General features: G+C 45.0%; 1 protein-coding gene across 1 annotated transcript in view; it reads right to left on the reverse strand.

Annotated features, from left to right (window-relative positions):
* Positions 1-18,666, reverse strand: part of LOC122945186 (ecto-ADP-ribosyltransferase 5-like) — a 72,995-nt gene that overhangs the window by 16,621 nt on the left and 37,708 nt on the right. The window contains exons 3-4 of the mRNA XM_044304132.1: positions 17,363-18,062; positions 16,772-16,804 (exon numbers count right to left, since the gene is read on the reverse strand). Of these exons, the coding sequence (XP_044160067.1) occupies positions 16,772-16,804; positions 17,363-18,062 (733 nt within the window). The remainder of the gene's footprint in view (positions 1-16,771; positions 16,805-17,362; positions 18,063-18,666) is intronic.

Consider the following 18,666-nt stretch of genomic DNA (forward strand, 5'->3'; position numbering starts at 1 on the left):
GAAAAGGCCCATTTGTTTACAATCACACACTGCCGGGCGGAAGCTTCCGACCGGCAATGTTTTTGGTGACGTAACCGGCTGTGATGGGCGTGCTTTAGCGCTGCCCTAGCCGTTTTACTGGCTAGGGCAGCGCTAAAGGCCCCCATCAGTGCCGGTGACGTCACCGGGCTTCCTGGCAGCCCCATGGAGTACCCGATACGTCACCAGATCTCCAAAAAATGCCTTTGCCCTGCACGATTTAGCGCAGGGCAAAGGAGAGCATCGGAGCATGAACTGCTCCGATGCTCATGTCAGGGGGGCTGCCTGGGTGAAAATGGAGGTATGTCCGGGTTCAGCTCTGAACCCAGACAACCCATTTAAGGAACAAGAAAAAAACAATGTGGATAAATAGAACTGTAAAGAAAGCAATAAATGACAAAAAGATAGCATTTAAATCACTAAAACAGGAGGGTAGTGAGGAAGCACTGAAAAACTATAAGGGAAAAATAGAATATGTAAAAAACAAATAAAAGCGGCCAAACTAGAGACCGAGAGATTAATTGCCAAAGAGAGCAAAACTAACGCTAAAATGTTCTACAATTATATAAATGGTAAAAAGTATATATCTGAAGCGGGGAGTTGCAGAGAGTGATGAGGGGAAAGCAAAGCTATTAAATATTTTTTTCTCCACTGTATTTGCTAAGGAAAATAAAATGTTAGATGAAATGCAGAATGTAAAAGTAAATTCCCCATTAAAAGTGCCCTGTCTGACACAGAAAGAAGTACAGCGGCGTCTTAAAAAGATTAAAATAGACAAATCGCCGGGACCAGATGGCATACACCCCTGTATCCTAAGAGAATTAAGTAATGTCATAGCCAGACCCTTATTTCTGATATTTAAAGAGTCTATACTGACAGGGAGTGTTCCACAGAATTTGTGCATAGCAAATGTGGTGCCAATATTCAAAAAGGGCCCAAAAACAAAGCCTGGAAACTATAGGCCGGTAAGTCTAACAACTGTCGTGGGTAAACTGTTTGAAGGTTTTCTAAGAGATGCTATCTTGGAGTACCTCAATGAAAATAAGCAAATAATGCCATATCAGCATGACTTCATGAGGGATCGGTCATGTCAAACTAATTGAATCAGTTTCTATGAGGAGGTAAGTTCTAGAGGGAGTTCACTACATACAGATTATACAGCCACCACTAGAGGGAGCTCACTACATACAGACTATACAGTCACCACTAGAGGGAGTTCACTACATACAGATTATACAGCCACCACTAGAGAGAGCTCACTACATGCAGATTATACAGCCACCACTAGAGGGAGCTCACTGTATACAGATTATACTGCCACTACTAGATGGAGCTCACTACATACAGATTATACAGCCACCACTAGAGGGAGCTCACTACATACAGATTATATAGCCACCACTAGAGGGAGCTCACTGCAGACAGATGATACAGCCACCACTAGGGGGAGCTTACTACATAGAGATTATACAGCCACCACTAGAGGGAGCTCACTGCATACAGATTATACAGACACCACTAGGGGGAGCTCACTACATACAGATTATACAGCCACCACTAGGGGGAGCTCACTACATACAGATTATACAGCCACCACTAGAGGGAGCTCACTGCAGACAGATGATACAGCCACCACTAGAGCGAGCTCACTACATACAGATTATACAGCCACCACTAGAGGAAGTTTACCACATACAAATTGTACTACTAGAGGGAGCTCACTACATACAGATTATACAGTATCTATACGTAGAGCCAAAAGTACCAGCTGTAGTATATACTGTACATAGTACAAGCTCTATCTAGTATTCTATTACAGCTCTAGTATAGATAGTACCAGTGATAGTGACAATAGTACCATCTATAGTATATTCATAGTACTAGGAATTGTATAAATAGTACCAGCTATAGGATATACAAAGTTCCAACCATAGCGCCACCAGTACCAGCCATAGTGGCAATAGTAAAGGCCTTATTGCCAATAATACCAGCTGTAGTATAGACACAGTAACACCCACAGTACCAACAGTTTCAGTTGTAGTATATACATAATAACAGTGATAATGCAAATATACATAGTACCAGCTGTAGTCTGTACTGACTACCAGTCATAGTGCTAACAGTACCAGCTGCAGTATACACATAGTACTATAGTGCTAACTGTCACGGCTGAGGATGGGGAAAATCCTCAGCCGTGCGATGCCCGATGATGTTAGGCTGCTCGGCCAGGAGAACAGGATTAGGGAGCAGGTCACCTCCTAACGCGTCCCTAACCTGACCCTAACTCCTAGCTGCATGGGCCGACCTTTAAGGTAGGAGGACCCATGCTCCGGAACCTCGGATCCCTAACTCGCCCTCCGTCCGGTCCCTGGACTAGGAGTCAGGGTAAGACGGCCTGTTCCTCCAGGACACGGAGGAACAGGGGTCTCAATGGCCAAGCTGCTGGGAAAAGGGGAACACAAACAGACTTACGGAAATGGCAGGCGAACTAAGCAGTTCCACCTACCTGCCACAGCCTTGCTGACTGGATCCCTGTGCACACAGGGATCCAGAACCATAAGCTGCACAAAACCACAAAGGTAAGTCCCAACAGAACATCACATGGACATCACACACAACAAAAAATAAACATAATGTGACAATATCTTTATGACCACAGGGGTGGCTCTCACTGGCAGGTAGAAAACACAGGAGGCTGCTCCAGCTAAGCATGGCTGAAGCAACCCTCAGACCTGTGCTAACAGTGAGGCTTTTCAGGCCAAGAAGCCACACCCCACAGTCGGACACACCCAGTGACACACACACACACTGGGAAGGGAGTTAACCCTTCCAGCACCAGGGAAGGGAAAACACAACTTAAAAGGAGAAGTGTCAAACTCAGGAACACACTGTGACTGTTGCCGCAGGCAACGACATGGGTGGCAACCATGTCCTGGGAGTCAGCCCGAAGGCCGGGACACTGCCACCACATGTACAACTACAACCAAACTTTGCCACGGGCAACCACAGTGTAGGAAAGATGTCAGTGCACACCACACATAACACAGAGTGCACACCAGACATACAACAGTGCATCCAAACACGCACAAAACTCCAAGGGGACCGCGCACATAGCTGTTGTCCGCGGCAACCGCACTTGAGGCTAACCACATTATGCCTCCAGCTGCGGTTGACACTACAAACCAAACCGCGGGCAACTGTATGCGGCTCACAAGGAGTCACGGCCATAAACATGGTCGTGACACTAACAGTACCAGATGTAGTACAGTACAGACCAAAAGTTTGGACACACCTTCTCATTCAAAGATTTTTATTTTTTTTCATGACTATAAAAATTGTAGATTCACACTGAAGGCATCAAAACTATGAATTAACACATGTGGAATTATATACATAACAAAAAAGTGTGAAACAACTTAAAATATGTCATATTCTAGGGTCTTCAAAGTTGCCACCTTTTGCTTTGATTACTGCTTTGCACACTCTTGACATTCTCTTGATGAGCTTCTAGAGGTAGTCACCTGAAATGGTCTTCCAACAGTCTTGAAGGAGTTCCCAGAGATGCTTAGCACTTGTTGGCCCTTTTGCCTTCACTCTGCGGTCCAGCTCACCCCAAACCATCTCGATTGGGTTCAGGTCCGGTGACTGTGGAGGCCAGGTCATCTGGCGCAGCACCCCATCACTCTCCTTCATGGTCAAATAGCCCTTACACAGCCTGGAGGTGTGTTTGGGGTCAATGTCCTGTTAAAAATAAATGATGGTTCAACTAAACGCAAACCGGATGGAATAGCATGCCGCTGCAAGATGCTGTGGTAGCCATGCTGGTTCAATATGCCTTCAATTTTGAATAAATCCCCAACAGTGTCACCAGCAAAGCCCCCCCACACCATCACACCTCCTCCTCCATGCTTCACGGTGGGAACCAGGCATGTAGAGTCCATCCGTTCACCTTTTCTGAGTCGCACAAAGACACGGTGGTTGGAACCAAAGATCTCAAATTTGGACTCATCAGACCAAAGCACAGATTTCCACTGGTCTAATGTCCATTCCTTGTGTTCTTTAGCCCAAACAAGTCTCTTCTGCTTGTTGCCTGTCCTTAGCAGTGGTTTCCTAGCAGATATTCTACCATGAAGGCCTGATTCACACAGTCTCCTCTTAACAGTTGTTCTAGAGATGTGTCTGCTGCTAGAACTCTGTGTGGCATTGACCTGGTCTCTAATCTGAGCTGCTGTTAACCTGCGATTTCTGAGGCTGGTGACTCGGATGAACTTCTCCTCCGCAGCAGAGGTGACTCTTGGTCTTCACCTGACTTCTCCACAACGCAACTGATGGTCCCAAAACACATTTATAAGGCAAGAAATCCCACTTATTAAACCTGACAGGCCACACCTGTGAAGTGAAGACCATTTCAGGTGACTACATCTTGAAGCTCATCAAGAGAATGCCAAGAGTGTGCAAAGCATTAATCAAAGCAAAAGGCGGCTACTTTGAAGAACCTAGAATATGACATATTTTCAGTTGTTTCACACTTTTTTGTTATGTATATAATTCCACATGTGTTAATTCATAGTTTTGATGCCTTCAGTGTGAATCTACAATTGTCATAGTTATGAAAATAAAGAAAACTCTTTGAATGAAAAAGTGTGTCCAAACTTTTGGTCTGTACTGTATATACATAGTACCAGTCATAGTGTTAACAGTACCAGCTGTAGTCTGTACATAGTACCAGCCATAGTGCCAACAGTACCAGCTGTAGTCTGTACATAGTACCAGTCATAGTGCCAGTCATATTGCCAATAGTACCAGCTGTATTATATACTGTACATAGTACCAGTCATATTGCCAATAGTACCAGCTGTAGTCTGTACATAGTACCAGTCATAGTGCCAGTCATATTGCCAATAGTACCAGCTGTATTATATACTGTACATAGTACCAGTCATAGTGTCAATAGTACCAGCTGCAGTATATACATAGTATAGAGAAAATAGACCAGGCACTCTATATATGTGGCCAAAACGAGATATTTATTAATACATATAAAATCAATTGTAAAAGATGGCTAGTGTGACACGACAGTAAAAGACTTGGCAGCAATATCCAATGTTACATGTAGTATAGCAGCAATAATAACACATAAATGCAACAATGTGGCAGCAATGTGTCAATTAATAGCAGAAGTTGGAGTTCAAACCACAATCTAATGGTAGCAATGATATAGTCCAGCCATAAAAAAACGCAAATAGATCATGCGTTTATACATCCATACGGCAGGGAATATAACTAATAGCAGCAAATATATGGTTCCTCATGAGAAAACCGCAACAAAGTCTTTGCATATATTTCCAATTCCAAGATATCTTTGAATGTGCGCAATTCCGCTCCTGGCTCACTATACTGATGCAAACAGATAGGTTACCGGTCTTTTCAGTCCTTTCAATATAACCGGAGAGACCAGCAGGTACAATACAGTAAAGACTCGTGGTGGCGTCCCACCACCTTGTAGTTCCTGATACGATGTTACCTTAATCTGGTCGCTTCACCTCTCTGAGATGCGAACTCGATGGTCTGTAATTGAGCGGCTGTCAGCTGACTCTGTATCCAGTATCATCAGCGGGTTGTACGCTCGGTGAGACCAAATATTGCCAGAGCTTTTCGTTTCTGAAGCTTAATTCAAATCCAGGGCAGACTTTGCCGGTACAAGGTGTGTCCCATACGCGTTTCGGGGGTGTGCCCCTTCCTCACTGACACTGCCGTATGGATGTATAAACGCATGATCTATTTGCGTTTTTTTATGGCTGGACTATATCATTGCTACCATTAGATTGTGGTTTGAACTCCAACTTCTGCTATTAATTGACACATTGCTGCCACATTGTTGCATTTATGTGTTATTATTGCTGCTATACTACATGTAACATTGGATATTGCTGCCAAGTCTTTTACTGTCGTGTCACACTAGCCATCTTTTACAATTGATTTTATATGTATTAATAAATATCTCGTTTTGGCCACATATATAGAGTGTCTGGTCTATTTTCTCTATAGTATTACCATTTATTTGTGGCTGGGTGGGTCACTTAGACCAAGAGCACCTGTTCCATTTTGTCCAGCTGAAGTGATCCACAGATAGTTTATCTAATTATATACATAGTACCAGTCATAGTGTCAATAGTATCAGTTGTAGTCTGTACATAGTACCAGTGATACTGCTAATAGTACCAGCTGTAGTCTGTACATAGTACCAGTCATAGTGTCAATAGTAGCAGCCTCATTATATACATAGTACCAGCCGCATTATATACATAGTACCAATCATAGTGACAATAGTATCAGTTGTAGTCTGTACATAGTACCAGTTATTGTGCCAATAGTACCAGTGTTATGCCCTGCTCAGGTTATGTGCGGAGGTCTGCCAGGTCAGCAGCACGTGTGTAGTTTTTTTTGTTTGTTTGGGTTTGGAGTTGAGCTGTATCCGCCTTCCTTCAGGTGCACTGGGTGGGGTCGTTTGTGTGAGTTTAAATTACGCCTCTTCCCAGTGTCCTGTGCGGGTTATAGCTTCTATCTTGCTCTGAGGAAAGGTGGATTTGCTGTTTCTGCTCAGCTACAAGATAAGTTGGTTTTTGTCTTCCTTTTTGTGTGTTCTGTCTAGACTGTTAAAAAGACACCTGCCTCCTCCAGGTCCTGAGGAAGCAGGCTGCCTCTTTTCCACCATCTTAGGGACTTTAGGGAATCTACAGCCTTAGGCACGGGGGCACATTGATTCCCACCTTTCGGGTCTGAACGTGGGCACAGAAGTCCAGGGATACCTGGTAGGGAATTGTCAGGAGGTGACCTTTATCCCCAGCTTCTGGCCTAGACGCTTGTTTTGTGGGTTTCTGTGGTAACTTTTCGCCCAGGGGTTAAAAACGTTAAGTCTCGTAGTTTTCCTGGGGGAAGTAATTCAGAGGATCCTGTTCTGATTTTGGCTGATGGGGTGGTGGTCTCCGCTCTGTAACCCGAGTTGGAGATGGAGGTGTTGGGAGCCCAGGAGGGGGCTCCTGATTCTTGTCCCACAGGGAGGTTGTTTGTTCCTGCTGGACTGCGATACAAGGTATTCAAGGAACATCACGATACTGTCCTGGCTGGACATCCTGGTGGCAAGCCCACCTTTGATCTTATTTCCCGGAGGTTCTGGTGGCCCGGGTTACGTAAAAGTGTTGAGGATTACGTAGCAGCTTGTGAGACCTGTGCACGGTCAAAGGTTGCTCACACTCGACCTTCTGGTTAACTTCTTCCTTTGTCTATTCCATCTCGTCCTTGGACGCACTTGTCTATGGACTTTGTTACTGATCTGCCGAGTTCCTCCGGGAAAACTGTGATTTTGGTGGTTGTGGACCGTTTTAGTAAAGTGGCTCACTTTGTATCGTTAGCTAGTCTGCCCAATGCTAAGACTCTTGCTCAGGTTTTTGTTGATAACAATGTGAAATTACATGGCATTCCCTCGGATGTGGTTTCTGATGGGGGCACGCAGTTCGTTTCCAGGTTTTGGAGGGTGTTCTGCTCTCGTCTTGGTATTCAACTTTAGTTCTCATCCGCAGTCGAATGGGCAGACAGAGCGTACTAACCAAAAGCTGGAGATCTACTTGAGGTGTTTTGTGGCTGAGAACCAGGAGGACTGGTCCTCATTCTTATCCCTAGCAGAGTTTGCCTTAAATAACCGTAGGCAGGAGTCCACGGGTGAGTCAACATTTTTTGGCGCATACAATTTTCATCCTCAGTTTGGTACCTTTTCTGGAACTGGTTCCTCTGGGATGCCAGAGGAGGAGAGATTTTCTTCTGCCTTATCTTCTATTTGGCGGAGGATCCAAGTGAATTTGGAGAAAATGGGTGAGAGGTATAAGCGAATGGCTGACAGGAAACGTATGACTGGTCCGGACCTGTGTGTGGGTGATCTGGTGTGGTTATCTACTAAGAATATTAAACTGAGAGTACCATCTTGGAAACTGTGTCCAAGATTTATTGGACCTTACAAAATATTTGCGGTTGTCAATCCAGTGGTGACCTGGAGGATCCATGATGTGTTCCACAGGTCTTTACTGAAGAAATATGTGAAACTGGTGGAACCATCGCCATTGCCTCCTTCCCCTGGCAATTTAGAGTTCGAGATCTCTAGGGTTCTCAACTCATGTGTTCTTCGGGGTTCCCTTCAGTATCTGGTACACTGGAGGGGATACGGCCCCGAGGAGAGGATGTGGGTTCCGGCTGGGGATGTTGGTTCCAGCCGACTGGTGAGGGCATTTTACAGGGCCCACCCGAATAAAGTTGGGCTGGGGTGTCCGGAGGTCACCCGTAGAAGGGGGGGTACTGTTATGCCCTGCTCAGGTTATGTGCGGAGGTCTTTCAGGTTAGCAGCACATGTGTAGTTTTTTTGTTTGTTTGGGTTTGGAGTTGAGCTGTATCCGCCTTCTTTCAGGTGCACTGGGTGGGGTCGTTTGTGTGAGTTTAAATTATGCCCCTTCCCAGTGTCCTGTGCGGGTTATAGCTTCTATCTTGCTCTGAGGAAAGGTGGATTTGCTGTTTCTGCTCAGCTACAAGATAAGTTGGTTTTTGTCTTCCTTTTTGTGTGTTCTGTCTAGACTGTTAAAAAGACACCTGCCTCCTCCAGGTCCTGAGGAAGCAGGCTGCCTCTTTCCCCCTTTCCACCATCTTAGGGACTTTAGAGAATCTACAGCCTTAGGCACGGGGGCACATTGATTCCCTATTTCGGGTCTGAACGTGGGCACAGAAGTCCAGAGGAAATTGTCAGGAGGTGACCTTTATTCCTAGCTTCTGGCCTAGACGCTTGTTTTGTGTGTTTCAGTGTGTTTTGTATCTTGTATCTTACCCAGCGTGACAACCAGCTGTAGTCTGTACATAGTACCAGCCATACTGCTAATAGTACCAGCTGTAGTCTGTACATAGTACCAGTCATAGTGTCAATAGTACCAGCTGCATTATATACATAGCACCAGACATAGTGCCAAGAGTAAAAATGTGTTGGACGAGCACTCTAACATCAAACACACATTTATTATATAAATATGATGATATCAGACACTATAAAATCAATTAAATCGCAATGTCCACAAAGGGGGCAACTAGTGTGCACCACTATGAGAGTCTGTAATAAAAATAAAGATCTCTTTTACCATACAAGTGCATATATTGCTCTTTGTTTCCTTATGGAGCCTGGAAAGTTGATGTTATGTCGACAAAAATAATCGCAAATGATGCAAGTAGTGTTGTTACTTTCGGGTAAGTTTTGATACAATCCGAAGGGTAATAGCATTAGTAGTGATCATATATGATTTAGTCAGATTGTGACAGATGGTAGTGTCGGCTATTCAGCCGCTTACCTCCTTCCTTCAGGAGTTATTCATGGCGTCTCCGCTGGTGTTGCCGAGGGGTGAGCGGTGCGGGAAAGCTCTGGCATCTCGCGTCGCACTCCTCGAATAGATGTTATCGAGGTCTGTATTGACAAACTCTCGCGGGATCACACTTACGGGATTTCTGTCTCGTCCGGAACTAACATGGCCATGCAGACATCATCGTGAAAGAATTCGAAAAACTGGGCTTTGACTCCATATACAAGAGACGTTAGTTCCGGACGAGACAGAAATCCCGTAAGTGTGATCCCGCGAGAGTTTGTCAATACAGACCTCGATAACATCTATTCGAGGAGTGCGACGCGAGATGCCAGAGCTTTCCCGCACCGCACACCCCTCGGCAACACCAGCGGAGACGCCATGAATAACTCCTGAAGGAAGGAGGTAAGCGGCTGAATAGCCAACACTACCATCTGTCACAATCTGACTAAATCATATATGATCACTACTGATGCTATTACCCTTCGGATTGTATCAAAACTTACCCGAAAGTAACAACACTACTTGCATAATTTGCGATTATTTTTGTCGACATAACTTTCCAGGCTCCATAAGGAAACAAAGAGCAAGATATGCACTTGTATGGTAAAAGAGATCTTTATTTGTATTACGGACTTTCATAGTGGTGCACACTAGTTGCCCCCTTTGTGGACATCAGTACCAGTCATAGTGTCAATAGTACCAGCTGTAGTCTGTACATAGTACAAGTCTTATTGCCAATAGTACCAGCTGTATTATATACTGTACATAGTATCAGTCATAGTGCCAATAGTACCAGTTGTAGTCTGTACATAGTACTAGCCATAGTGCTAAGCTGTAGTCTTTACATAGTATCAGTCATAGTGCCAGTTGGTACAAGCTGTAGTCTGTACATAGTACCAGCCAGGGCTGGATAGTGCTAACATTACCATTGTAGTCTGTACATAGTACCAGTCATAGTCTGTACATAGTACCAGTCATAGTGTCAATAGTACCAGCTGTACCAGTCATAGTGCCAATAGTACCAGCTGTAGTCTGTATATAGTACCAGTCATAATGCCAATAGTACCAAATGTAGTTTGTACATAGTACCAATAGTACCATCTGTAGTCTGTACATAGTACCAATAGTACCATCTGTAGTGTGTACATAGTACCAATAGTACCATCTGTAGTCTGTACATAGTATCAGTCATAGTGTCAATAGTACCAGCTGTATTATATACTGTACATAGTACTAGTCATAGTGCCAATAGTACCAGCTGTATTTTATACTGTACATAGTACCAGTTATAGTGCCAATAGTACCAGCTGTATTATATACTGTACATAGTACCATAGAAAAAGTGCTAACAGTATTAGCTGTAGTGTGTTTATAGTACTAGCCATAGTGCCAATAGTACCAGCTGTAGAATATATCTAGTACTAGCGATAGTGCTAACAGTACCAGCTGTAGTATATACATAGTACCAGCCATAGTGCCCATTATATCAGCTTCAGTAGATACATAGTACCAGACAGGGAGTGATGATAATGTCTGTATAGTGCTGCCAAATACGCCCTTTTCCCTGAACTTCCCGTGTGACTGTGAGGCCAGGCCAGCGCACATGAACTGATATTGTCACAACCAGACAGCTGAGAAGCTCTGACAGAGGCCGTTCAGAACCTCCTCCTTGAGTTTCTGTGTTGTGGTATTCAGTTCCTCCTCTCGTTAGCCTCTCTCAGCTGTCATGTGTTGGACTAATTGCTTCCCTTTAAATTCCTCCCCAGAATGCTTTTCTGGGCGGCTTATACTTCTTCCTGGAGTGTGTGTGCATGCTGACTCTGTCCTCCTGTCTGCTACAAAGCTAAGTGTTGTACCTTTATCGTTTATTTTCTGTTTGTTGGATCCCAGGTGACCCTGACTCCCTCCGTATCTTGTGTAGGGAGCCGGTGGTCGTGTCCCCTCACTATTGTAGGGTGCTCAGGGCTTTATAGTCAAGGTTCGTGGATATGCAAACCTCCACCATTAGGATCTTTGCATAGGCTGAGCAGCCAGGGAAAGTGCCAGGTCTCCTGCAGGGGTCTCCCTTGGTTCCTTAGCTTTTGGATCCAGCGAGTCATTTATACATGTTGCTTTGCCTTGTTTCCTGTACACCGTCCGTGACATTATAAGCCGCCATAACCGTCTCAAGCATGGATCCGGTTTCACTTTTGGCTGAACGCTTCCAGGGTCTTTCATTGGAGGTAGCTGATCTCCGTAAGACTTTTTCTCAGCTTCAAGTGACCGGTTCAGCTGGCGTTCATGGAGTTTGTTCTGAGCCTAAGATCTCGCTCCCGGATACGTTTTCCGGGGGTAGTGAGAATTTTGTGCGTTTTAGAGAGGCTTGCAAACTCCATTTTCGCCTTCTTCCCCACTCCTCTGGTGATGAGGAACGGAGGGTGGGGATCATTATATCGCTGCTCAGGGGTAACGCTCAGTCCTGGGCCTTTTCCCTGCCGGAGGGGGCACGGCCTCTCCGTTCAGTGGATGAATTCTTTTTAGCCCTGGGTCAGATATATGATGATCCGGATCGTATTGCTCTGGCTGAGTCTAGACTACGTCTGTTATGCCAGGGTAAACAATCCGCAGAAATATACTGCTCAGAATTTCGGAGATGGGCAGTTGATACTGGTTGGAATGATGCTGCGCTCCGAAGTCAATTTTGCCATGGTCTTTCAGAGGGATTGAAAGATGCATTTGCCTTTCATGAGAGGCCTATTTCTTTGGACTCTGCTATGTCTCAGGCCGTTCGTATTGACAGGCGTCTTAGAGAGAGAGGAGAGATGACCCCTTCCTGTCATACTCAGTCCCAGGACAGTGCAGCGGTCCTATTCTGTGCGCAGGGGTCTCAGTCGCCGTCAGCACCTTCTGAGCAGGAGCCCATGCAGCTGGGGTTGATTGCTTCTGACAATAGAAGATTCAGCTCGCATGGGAGGGTTTGTTTTTGTTGTGGAGGTATTAATCATTTGGCAAATAGTTGTCCCTCTAGGAGATTCAGGCAGTTCTCTGGGTATAATAAAGAAACAAACAGGAAAAAATCTTTTAAAAATGTTCCGTCTGTTACTATTGGCAGGGTTGAGGCGGAAATTGAAGGTTTTCCATTTGCTTGTAGTTCCCGTTTTGTCCTGCCGGCTAGGGTGGCGCTAGAGAGCAAGAACATTTTTTGTGAGATTTTTGTGGATAGTGGAGCAGCGGTCAATCTCATTGATAATCAATTTGCTATAACTCATGGTTTCCAGGTGCGCACTTTGGGAAAGGATATTCCTGTTTTTGCTATCGATTCCGCTCCACTTTCTCAAAAATCATTAAAGGGCATAGTTCACAATATCCGTTTGATTGTGAGTGATGCTCATGTTGAGGATGTGTCATGTTTCGTCCTTAGCGGTTTGCCCACCCCTCTGGTGTTGGGGCTGCCCTGGCTCACTAAGCATAACCCCATCATTGATTGGCAAGCGAGGCAAATAAATGGTTGGAGTGACTTTTGCAGAGAGAATTGCCTCACGACATCTGTTTCTGAGGTTGCTACTAAGACTGTACCATCTTTTCTCTCTGAATTTTCGGATGTCTTCTCTGAGAGTGGAGTTCAGGATTTGCCCCCGCACAGGGAGTACGATTGCCCTATTAATCTCATCCCAGACGCCAAGCTGCCTAAATCTCGTTTATACAATCTTTCCCAACCTGAGAGGATCGCTATGCGTGCTTATATCTCTGAGAGTCTGAGAAAAGGACACATACGACCCTCGAAGTCACCTGTTGCCGCTGTTTTTTTCTTTGTTAAGAAAAAAGATGGTTCTTTAAGACCTTGTCTGGATTTCAGGGAGCTGAACAATATCACAATTCGTGACCCTTATCCGCTTCCTCTGATCCCGGACCTATTTAACCAGGTTGTTGGGGCTAAAGTCTTTTCCAAATTAGATTTAAGAGGGGCATACAACCTGGTCAGGGTCAGAGAAGGGGACGAATGGAAGACGGCCTTCAATACCCCTGAGGGCCATTTTGAAAATTTGGTTATGCCTTTTGGTTTGATGAATGCCCCAGCCGTTTTTCAGCATTTCGTGAACAGCATTTTTTATCATTTGATGGGAAAATTTGTATTAGTGTATTTGGATGACATTTAGATTTTTTCTCCCGATTTCAAAACTCATAAGGAACATTTACGTCAGGTCTTGCTCATCCTGCGGGAGAATAAATTATATGCGAAACTGGAAAAATGTGTGTTTGCGGTTCCAGAAATTCAATTTCTGGGGTTTCTTCTCTCCGCTTCTGGTTTTCGCATGGACCCCGAGAAGGTCCGCGCTGTGCTTGAGTGGGAGCTTCCTGAGAATCAGAAGGCGCTGATGCGTTTTTTGGGCTTTGCCAATTATTACAGGAAGTTCATTTTGAATTATTCTTCTATTGTTAAACCACTCACTGATATGACCAGAAAGGGGGTAGATTTTTCTTCTTGGTCAGTAGAGGCGCGTAAGGCTTTTTCTGATATCAAGGAGAGTTTTGCTTCCGCTCCCATCTTGGTGCAACCTGATGTTTCTTTACCCTTCATAGTTGAGGTGGATGCTTCTGAGGTGGGTGTGGGGGCGGTCTTGTCTCAGGGTTCCTCTCCTGCCAATTGGCGACCGTGTGCCTTTTTCTCAAGAAAACTCTCCTCCGCAGAGAGAAATTACGATGTGGGAGAAAGGGAATTGTTGGCCATCAAGTTGGCTTTTGAGGAATGGCGCCATTGGCTAGAGGGAGCCAGACACCCTATTACCGTATTTACTGACCATAAAAATCTGGCCTACTTGGAGTCAGCCAAGCGTCTGAACCCGAGACAGGCCAGATGGTCTTTGTTCTTTTCTAGGTTTAATTTTGTTGTCACGTTCCGCCCTGGAGTTAAGAATGTGAAGGCAGATGCCCTGTCACGTTGTTTTCTGGGAGGTGGGAATTTTGAAGACCCGGGTCCCATTTTGGCTGAAGGTGTGGTGGTCTCTGCTCTTTTTCCTGAATTGGAGGCAGAGGTGCAGGCAGCCCAGTCAGAGGCTCCTGATCTTTGTCCTCCTGGGAGGTTGTTTGTGCCTCTCGCTTTAAGACACAAGATTTTTAAAGAACACCACGATACGGTCCTTGCTGGGCACCCGGGGGTAAGAGCCACACTGGATCTCATCGCTCGGAGATTCTGGTGGCCTGCGCTTCGTAAGTCGGTTGAGGGTTTTGTGGCAGCCTGCGAGACTTGCGCTCGTGCCAAAGTCCCTCATTCACGGCCATCAGGTCCTCTCCTTCCCTTACCCATTCCTTCCCGTCCTTGGACACATCTGTCCATGGACTTCATAACGGACCTGCCTCGTTCCTCGGGGAAGACTGTGATTCTGGTGGTGGTGGACCGTTTTAGCAAAATGGTGCATTTCATCCCTTTTCCTGGTTTGCCCAATGCTAAGACGCTGGCGCAGGCATTTATTGATCACATTGTCAAATTGCACGGTATTCCTTCAGACATAGTCTCTGATAGGGGCACGCAGTTTGTTTCCAGATTCTGGAAGGCTTTCTGTTCTCGCTTGGGGGTTCGGTTGTCATTCTCTTCTGCTTTCCACCCGCAGTCGAATGGCCAGACAGAGCGCGTCAATCAGAATCTGGAGACATATCTGCGCTGTTTTGTGGCGGAGAATCAAGAGGATTGGTGTTCTTTTTTGTCCCTTGCTGAGTTTGCTTTAAATAACCATGGTCAGGAGTCCTCTGATAAGTCACCATTTTTTGGTGCATATGGGTTTCATCCACAGTTTGGGACTTTCTCGGGAGAGGGGTCTTCTGGTTTACCTGATGAGGACAGATTCTCCTCGTCTTTGTCATCTATTTGGCAAAAGATTCAGGATAATCTAAAGAGCATGAGTGAGAGATATAAGCGTGTGGCAGATAAGAGACGTGTGCTTGGTCCGGACCTGAATGTTGGTGATCTGGTGTGGTTGTCTACCAAGAATATCAAATTGAAGGTTCCCTCCTGGAAGTTGGGTCCTAGGTTTATTGGGCCTTACAAAATCCTGTCTGTCATCAATCCTGTTGCCTACCGTCTTGATCTTCCTCAGACTTGGAAGATCCATAATCTTTTTCATAAGTCCTTATTGAAACCTTATGTTCAACCCATTGTACCCTCGCCTTTGCCTCCTCCTCCGTTTATGGTTGATGGGAATCTTGAATTTCAGGTCTCTAGGATTGTGGATTCTCGTCTTGTCCGCGGTTCTCTTCAGTACCTTGTTCATTGGGAGGGGTATGGTCCTGAGGAGAGGATGTGGGTCCCAGTGACGGACATTAAGGCCTCTTGTCTCATCAGGGCTTTCCATAGGTCCCATCCTGAGAGGGTGGGTTCTGAGTGTCCGGAGTCCACTCGTAGAGGGAGGGGTACTGTCACAACCAGACAGCTGAGAAGCTCTGACAGAGGCCTTTCAGAACCTCCTCCTTGAGTTTCTGTGTTGTGGTATTCAGTTCCTCCTCTCGTTAGCCTCTCTCAGCTGTCATGTGTTGGACTAATTGCTTCCCTTTAAATTCCTCCCCAGAATGCTTTTCTGGGCGGCTTATACTTCTTCCTGGAGTGTGTGTGCATGCTGACCTTGTTCTCCTGTCTGCTACAAAGCTAAGTGTTGTACCTTTATCGTTTATTTTCTGTTTGTTGGATCCCAGGTGACCCTGACTCCCTCCGTATCTTGTGTAGGGAGCCGGTGGTCGTGTCCCCTCACTATTGTAGGGTGCTCAGGGCTTTATAGTCAAGGTTCGTGGATATGCAAACCTCCACCATTAGGATCTTTGCATAGGCTGAGCAGCCAGGGAAAGTGCCAGGTCTCCTGCAGGGGTCTCCCTTGGTTCCTTAGCTTTTGGATCCAGCGAGTCATTTATACATGTTGCTTTGCCTTGTTTCCTGTACACCGTCCGTGACAGATATCAGCCAGTCAACATCTGAAGATGGAGAGGCATGGAAGAAGAAGACACTCGTCTGACTGCAGGAAATCTCCTAAAACTACATCCTGAAGCAGTTTGCAGATGTTTAAGCAGAAGTTTTTTTTCAGGGTTTAGGTTTCCTTTAATTTGGGGTTCTTCTTCATCACCTGGTTAGTCAGTGAGCTTGTCTGGGTTCTGGACTGTACGGCTTTGAGAATAGGTTGTAATTCCTGGGCATCTAGTGTGTTTTATAATCTATAGTGATCCAATAAAGGGAACTTCTAACCTTTGAAGGCCTTGTGACCCTGGTGGCCTCATAATTGTTTATCAATATTGGCCTTTAACAGGTAGCGTTCAGATGCTCAGGTCAAACATTGATGGACCATTCTAAGGACAGGCCATTGATGTTATTGCCCCAGAGAATCCCTTATAAGTTATCTTCTTACCTGATCGACAAATAGGATCTTTTCGCTTCTCAGCTGAAAGTGAAGAAAAAAAATAAATCAATGAATGTAAGACTATAATTGTTATCTTAACCAGCTTATGTCACTACGATTAACTATTTATCCCTGGTACTACAACTGTCTCTTTTAGGCTTGTGTTGGTTACCCCCAGACTGCCAGACCAATGTGCAGTTCCTGTCTTTTGTAAATCCTCTCCAGCTCGAGGCACTTAAGCCCAGAGGCTAGTTGAGTACCTTGACCCTTTCAGAGATCTTCGAAAAGAGGGACATTGTGGACATAGGCATGTCTCTGAACATCCCACTGATAAAAGAGGCCTTGTGGGGGTCTTGTAGCTGAAACCCTGTTCAGTTCCATGAGTACACAGGCTTCAACCTGGCCATACATGCCACATCACTTGTGTCACCACCTGTCCACCAGGAACTGGAGTCAAACTTATCTTGGCATCATTGAATATCCAGGATTCTGGACTTCCAAAGCTCTGAACATATTTGGTCGATAAATGATAGGAACATTTTCTGGCTATTACTCAAGGCTAGGTGGGACATCACCCTCAACAGATTGTGGGACATTTACCTTCTAGATAGGCACAGTTGAAGTAGCTGCACATCTGACCAGTACTTTTCAGCATATAGAATGAATCGTGTTCTGTCACAAATACAAACTTTTCTGTTGGAGGAATCAGAACTTCTTCATCTAATGGAGAAAATGACAATTTACCAAGTTTGGCACCAAAGCAAGTTGTTATCTGAAAGAGAGATTTACTGCCAAACATTTGTGCTTCCTCAGGATTCAAAGAAGATGAGGTGAAACTGTCAAATCTAGAAACTGGTTGTATGTGGATGAAGTGTTCACTTCCTCTATACGTTATGTAGCTTTCTTCACAGTTGGGTTTTAGCATTTGCAAAGCTCTCGTTAGGTAGAAGTGAAGGGCTTTGAAGTGGAACTTCTCCATGTAATCTTTCTGTGAGGCTCCTGCCACGGTGAGGTTTCCATTCATCTGCTGGCCTATAGGATTCCCCTCTGGATAGTTTTTGGTGAAAGTCAGTACAGCTACTCCATACTCATCCTGAAACCCTTCCGGAAGTTCAAGATTATCTTTTATGTAGTACCACCACTCAGCTGCATTGACCCACGCTTCCTTAAACTGCTTATTTTCCTTCTCCTTATGAAGCACCTTAGGCATGATGTTCTTCTCCAGTTTATCATAGCAGCCAATGTACTGGTCATCAAATACATTGGGATTGGATGTCATTTTATGAATTCCACCATAAACCTGGAAAGAGAGAGAGAGAAAAAGCTTCAGTGGTGACATAGAGAACTTGAAGTGGCCGTCTGATGGGATAACAGTATTCATAGAAGGGTCAGAATGAGTAAAAAAAAGAAAAAAGAAGAAACATTACTCATGAATTTTCTGCAGCTGCCATTTCAATTCCTGCCGGGTCCTCATTAGTCTCCACTTACTGGCCCTGGGTCGGCACAAAGTAAAAGGCATTGGATAGTGGCCAGCTAGGGACCAAGAAGCAGCGACCAGAATGAACCTGGTAAGATTCAGAAGACCAGCGGTGTGGGATTTGTGAAGGGAGTAATGATTCTTCTTTTTTAACCCATTGCCCTTAAAATAAAAACATTTTGCCAGACAACCCCTTTAACTTTGTAGGTGTGCCTCACTAGTCTTCAAGAAGCTATAGTGGACATAAGGATTTTTGTCTCCTGTTTGCAGATTTATACATGGCCTCCTTATTGCAGTAGATCTGAACAAATAAGCAGGAGAGACAGGAAGAAAAATAATCAATCTGCAAATGCTGTCACATCATATTCTGTCTGTACTAGAGGCCCTCTTCTCCATGTATTGGCATTGTTTGTTTTAGTATGACTAG

The sequence above is a fragment of the Bufo gargarizans genome, chromosome 1 (genome assembly GCF_014858855.1).
Source record: "Bufo gargarizans isolate SCDJY-AF-19 chromosome 1, ASM1485885v1, whole genome shotgun sequence".
NCBI classification, from domain to species: domain Eukaryota; kingdom Metazoa; phylum Chordata; class Amphibia; order Anura; family Bufonidae; genus Bufo; species Bufo gargarizans.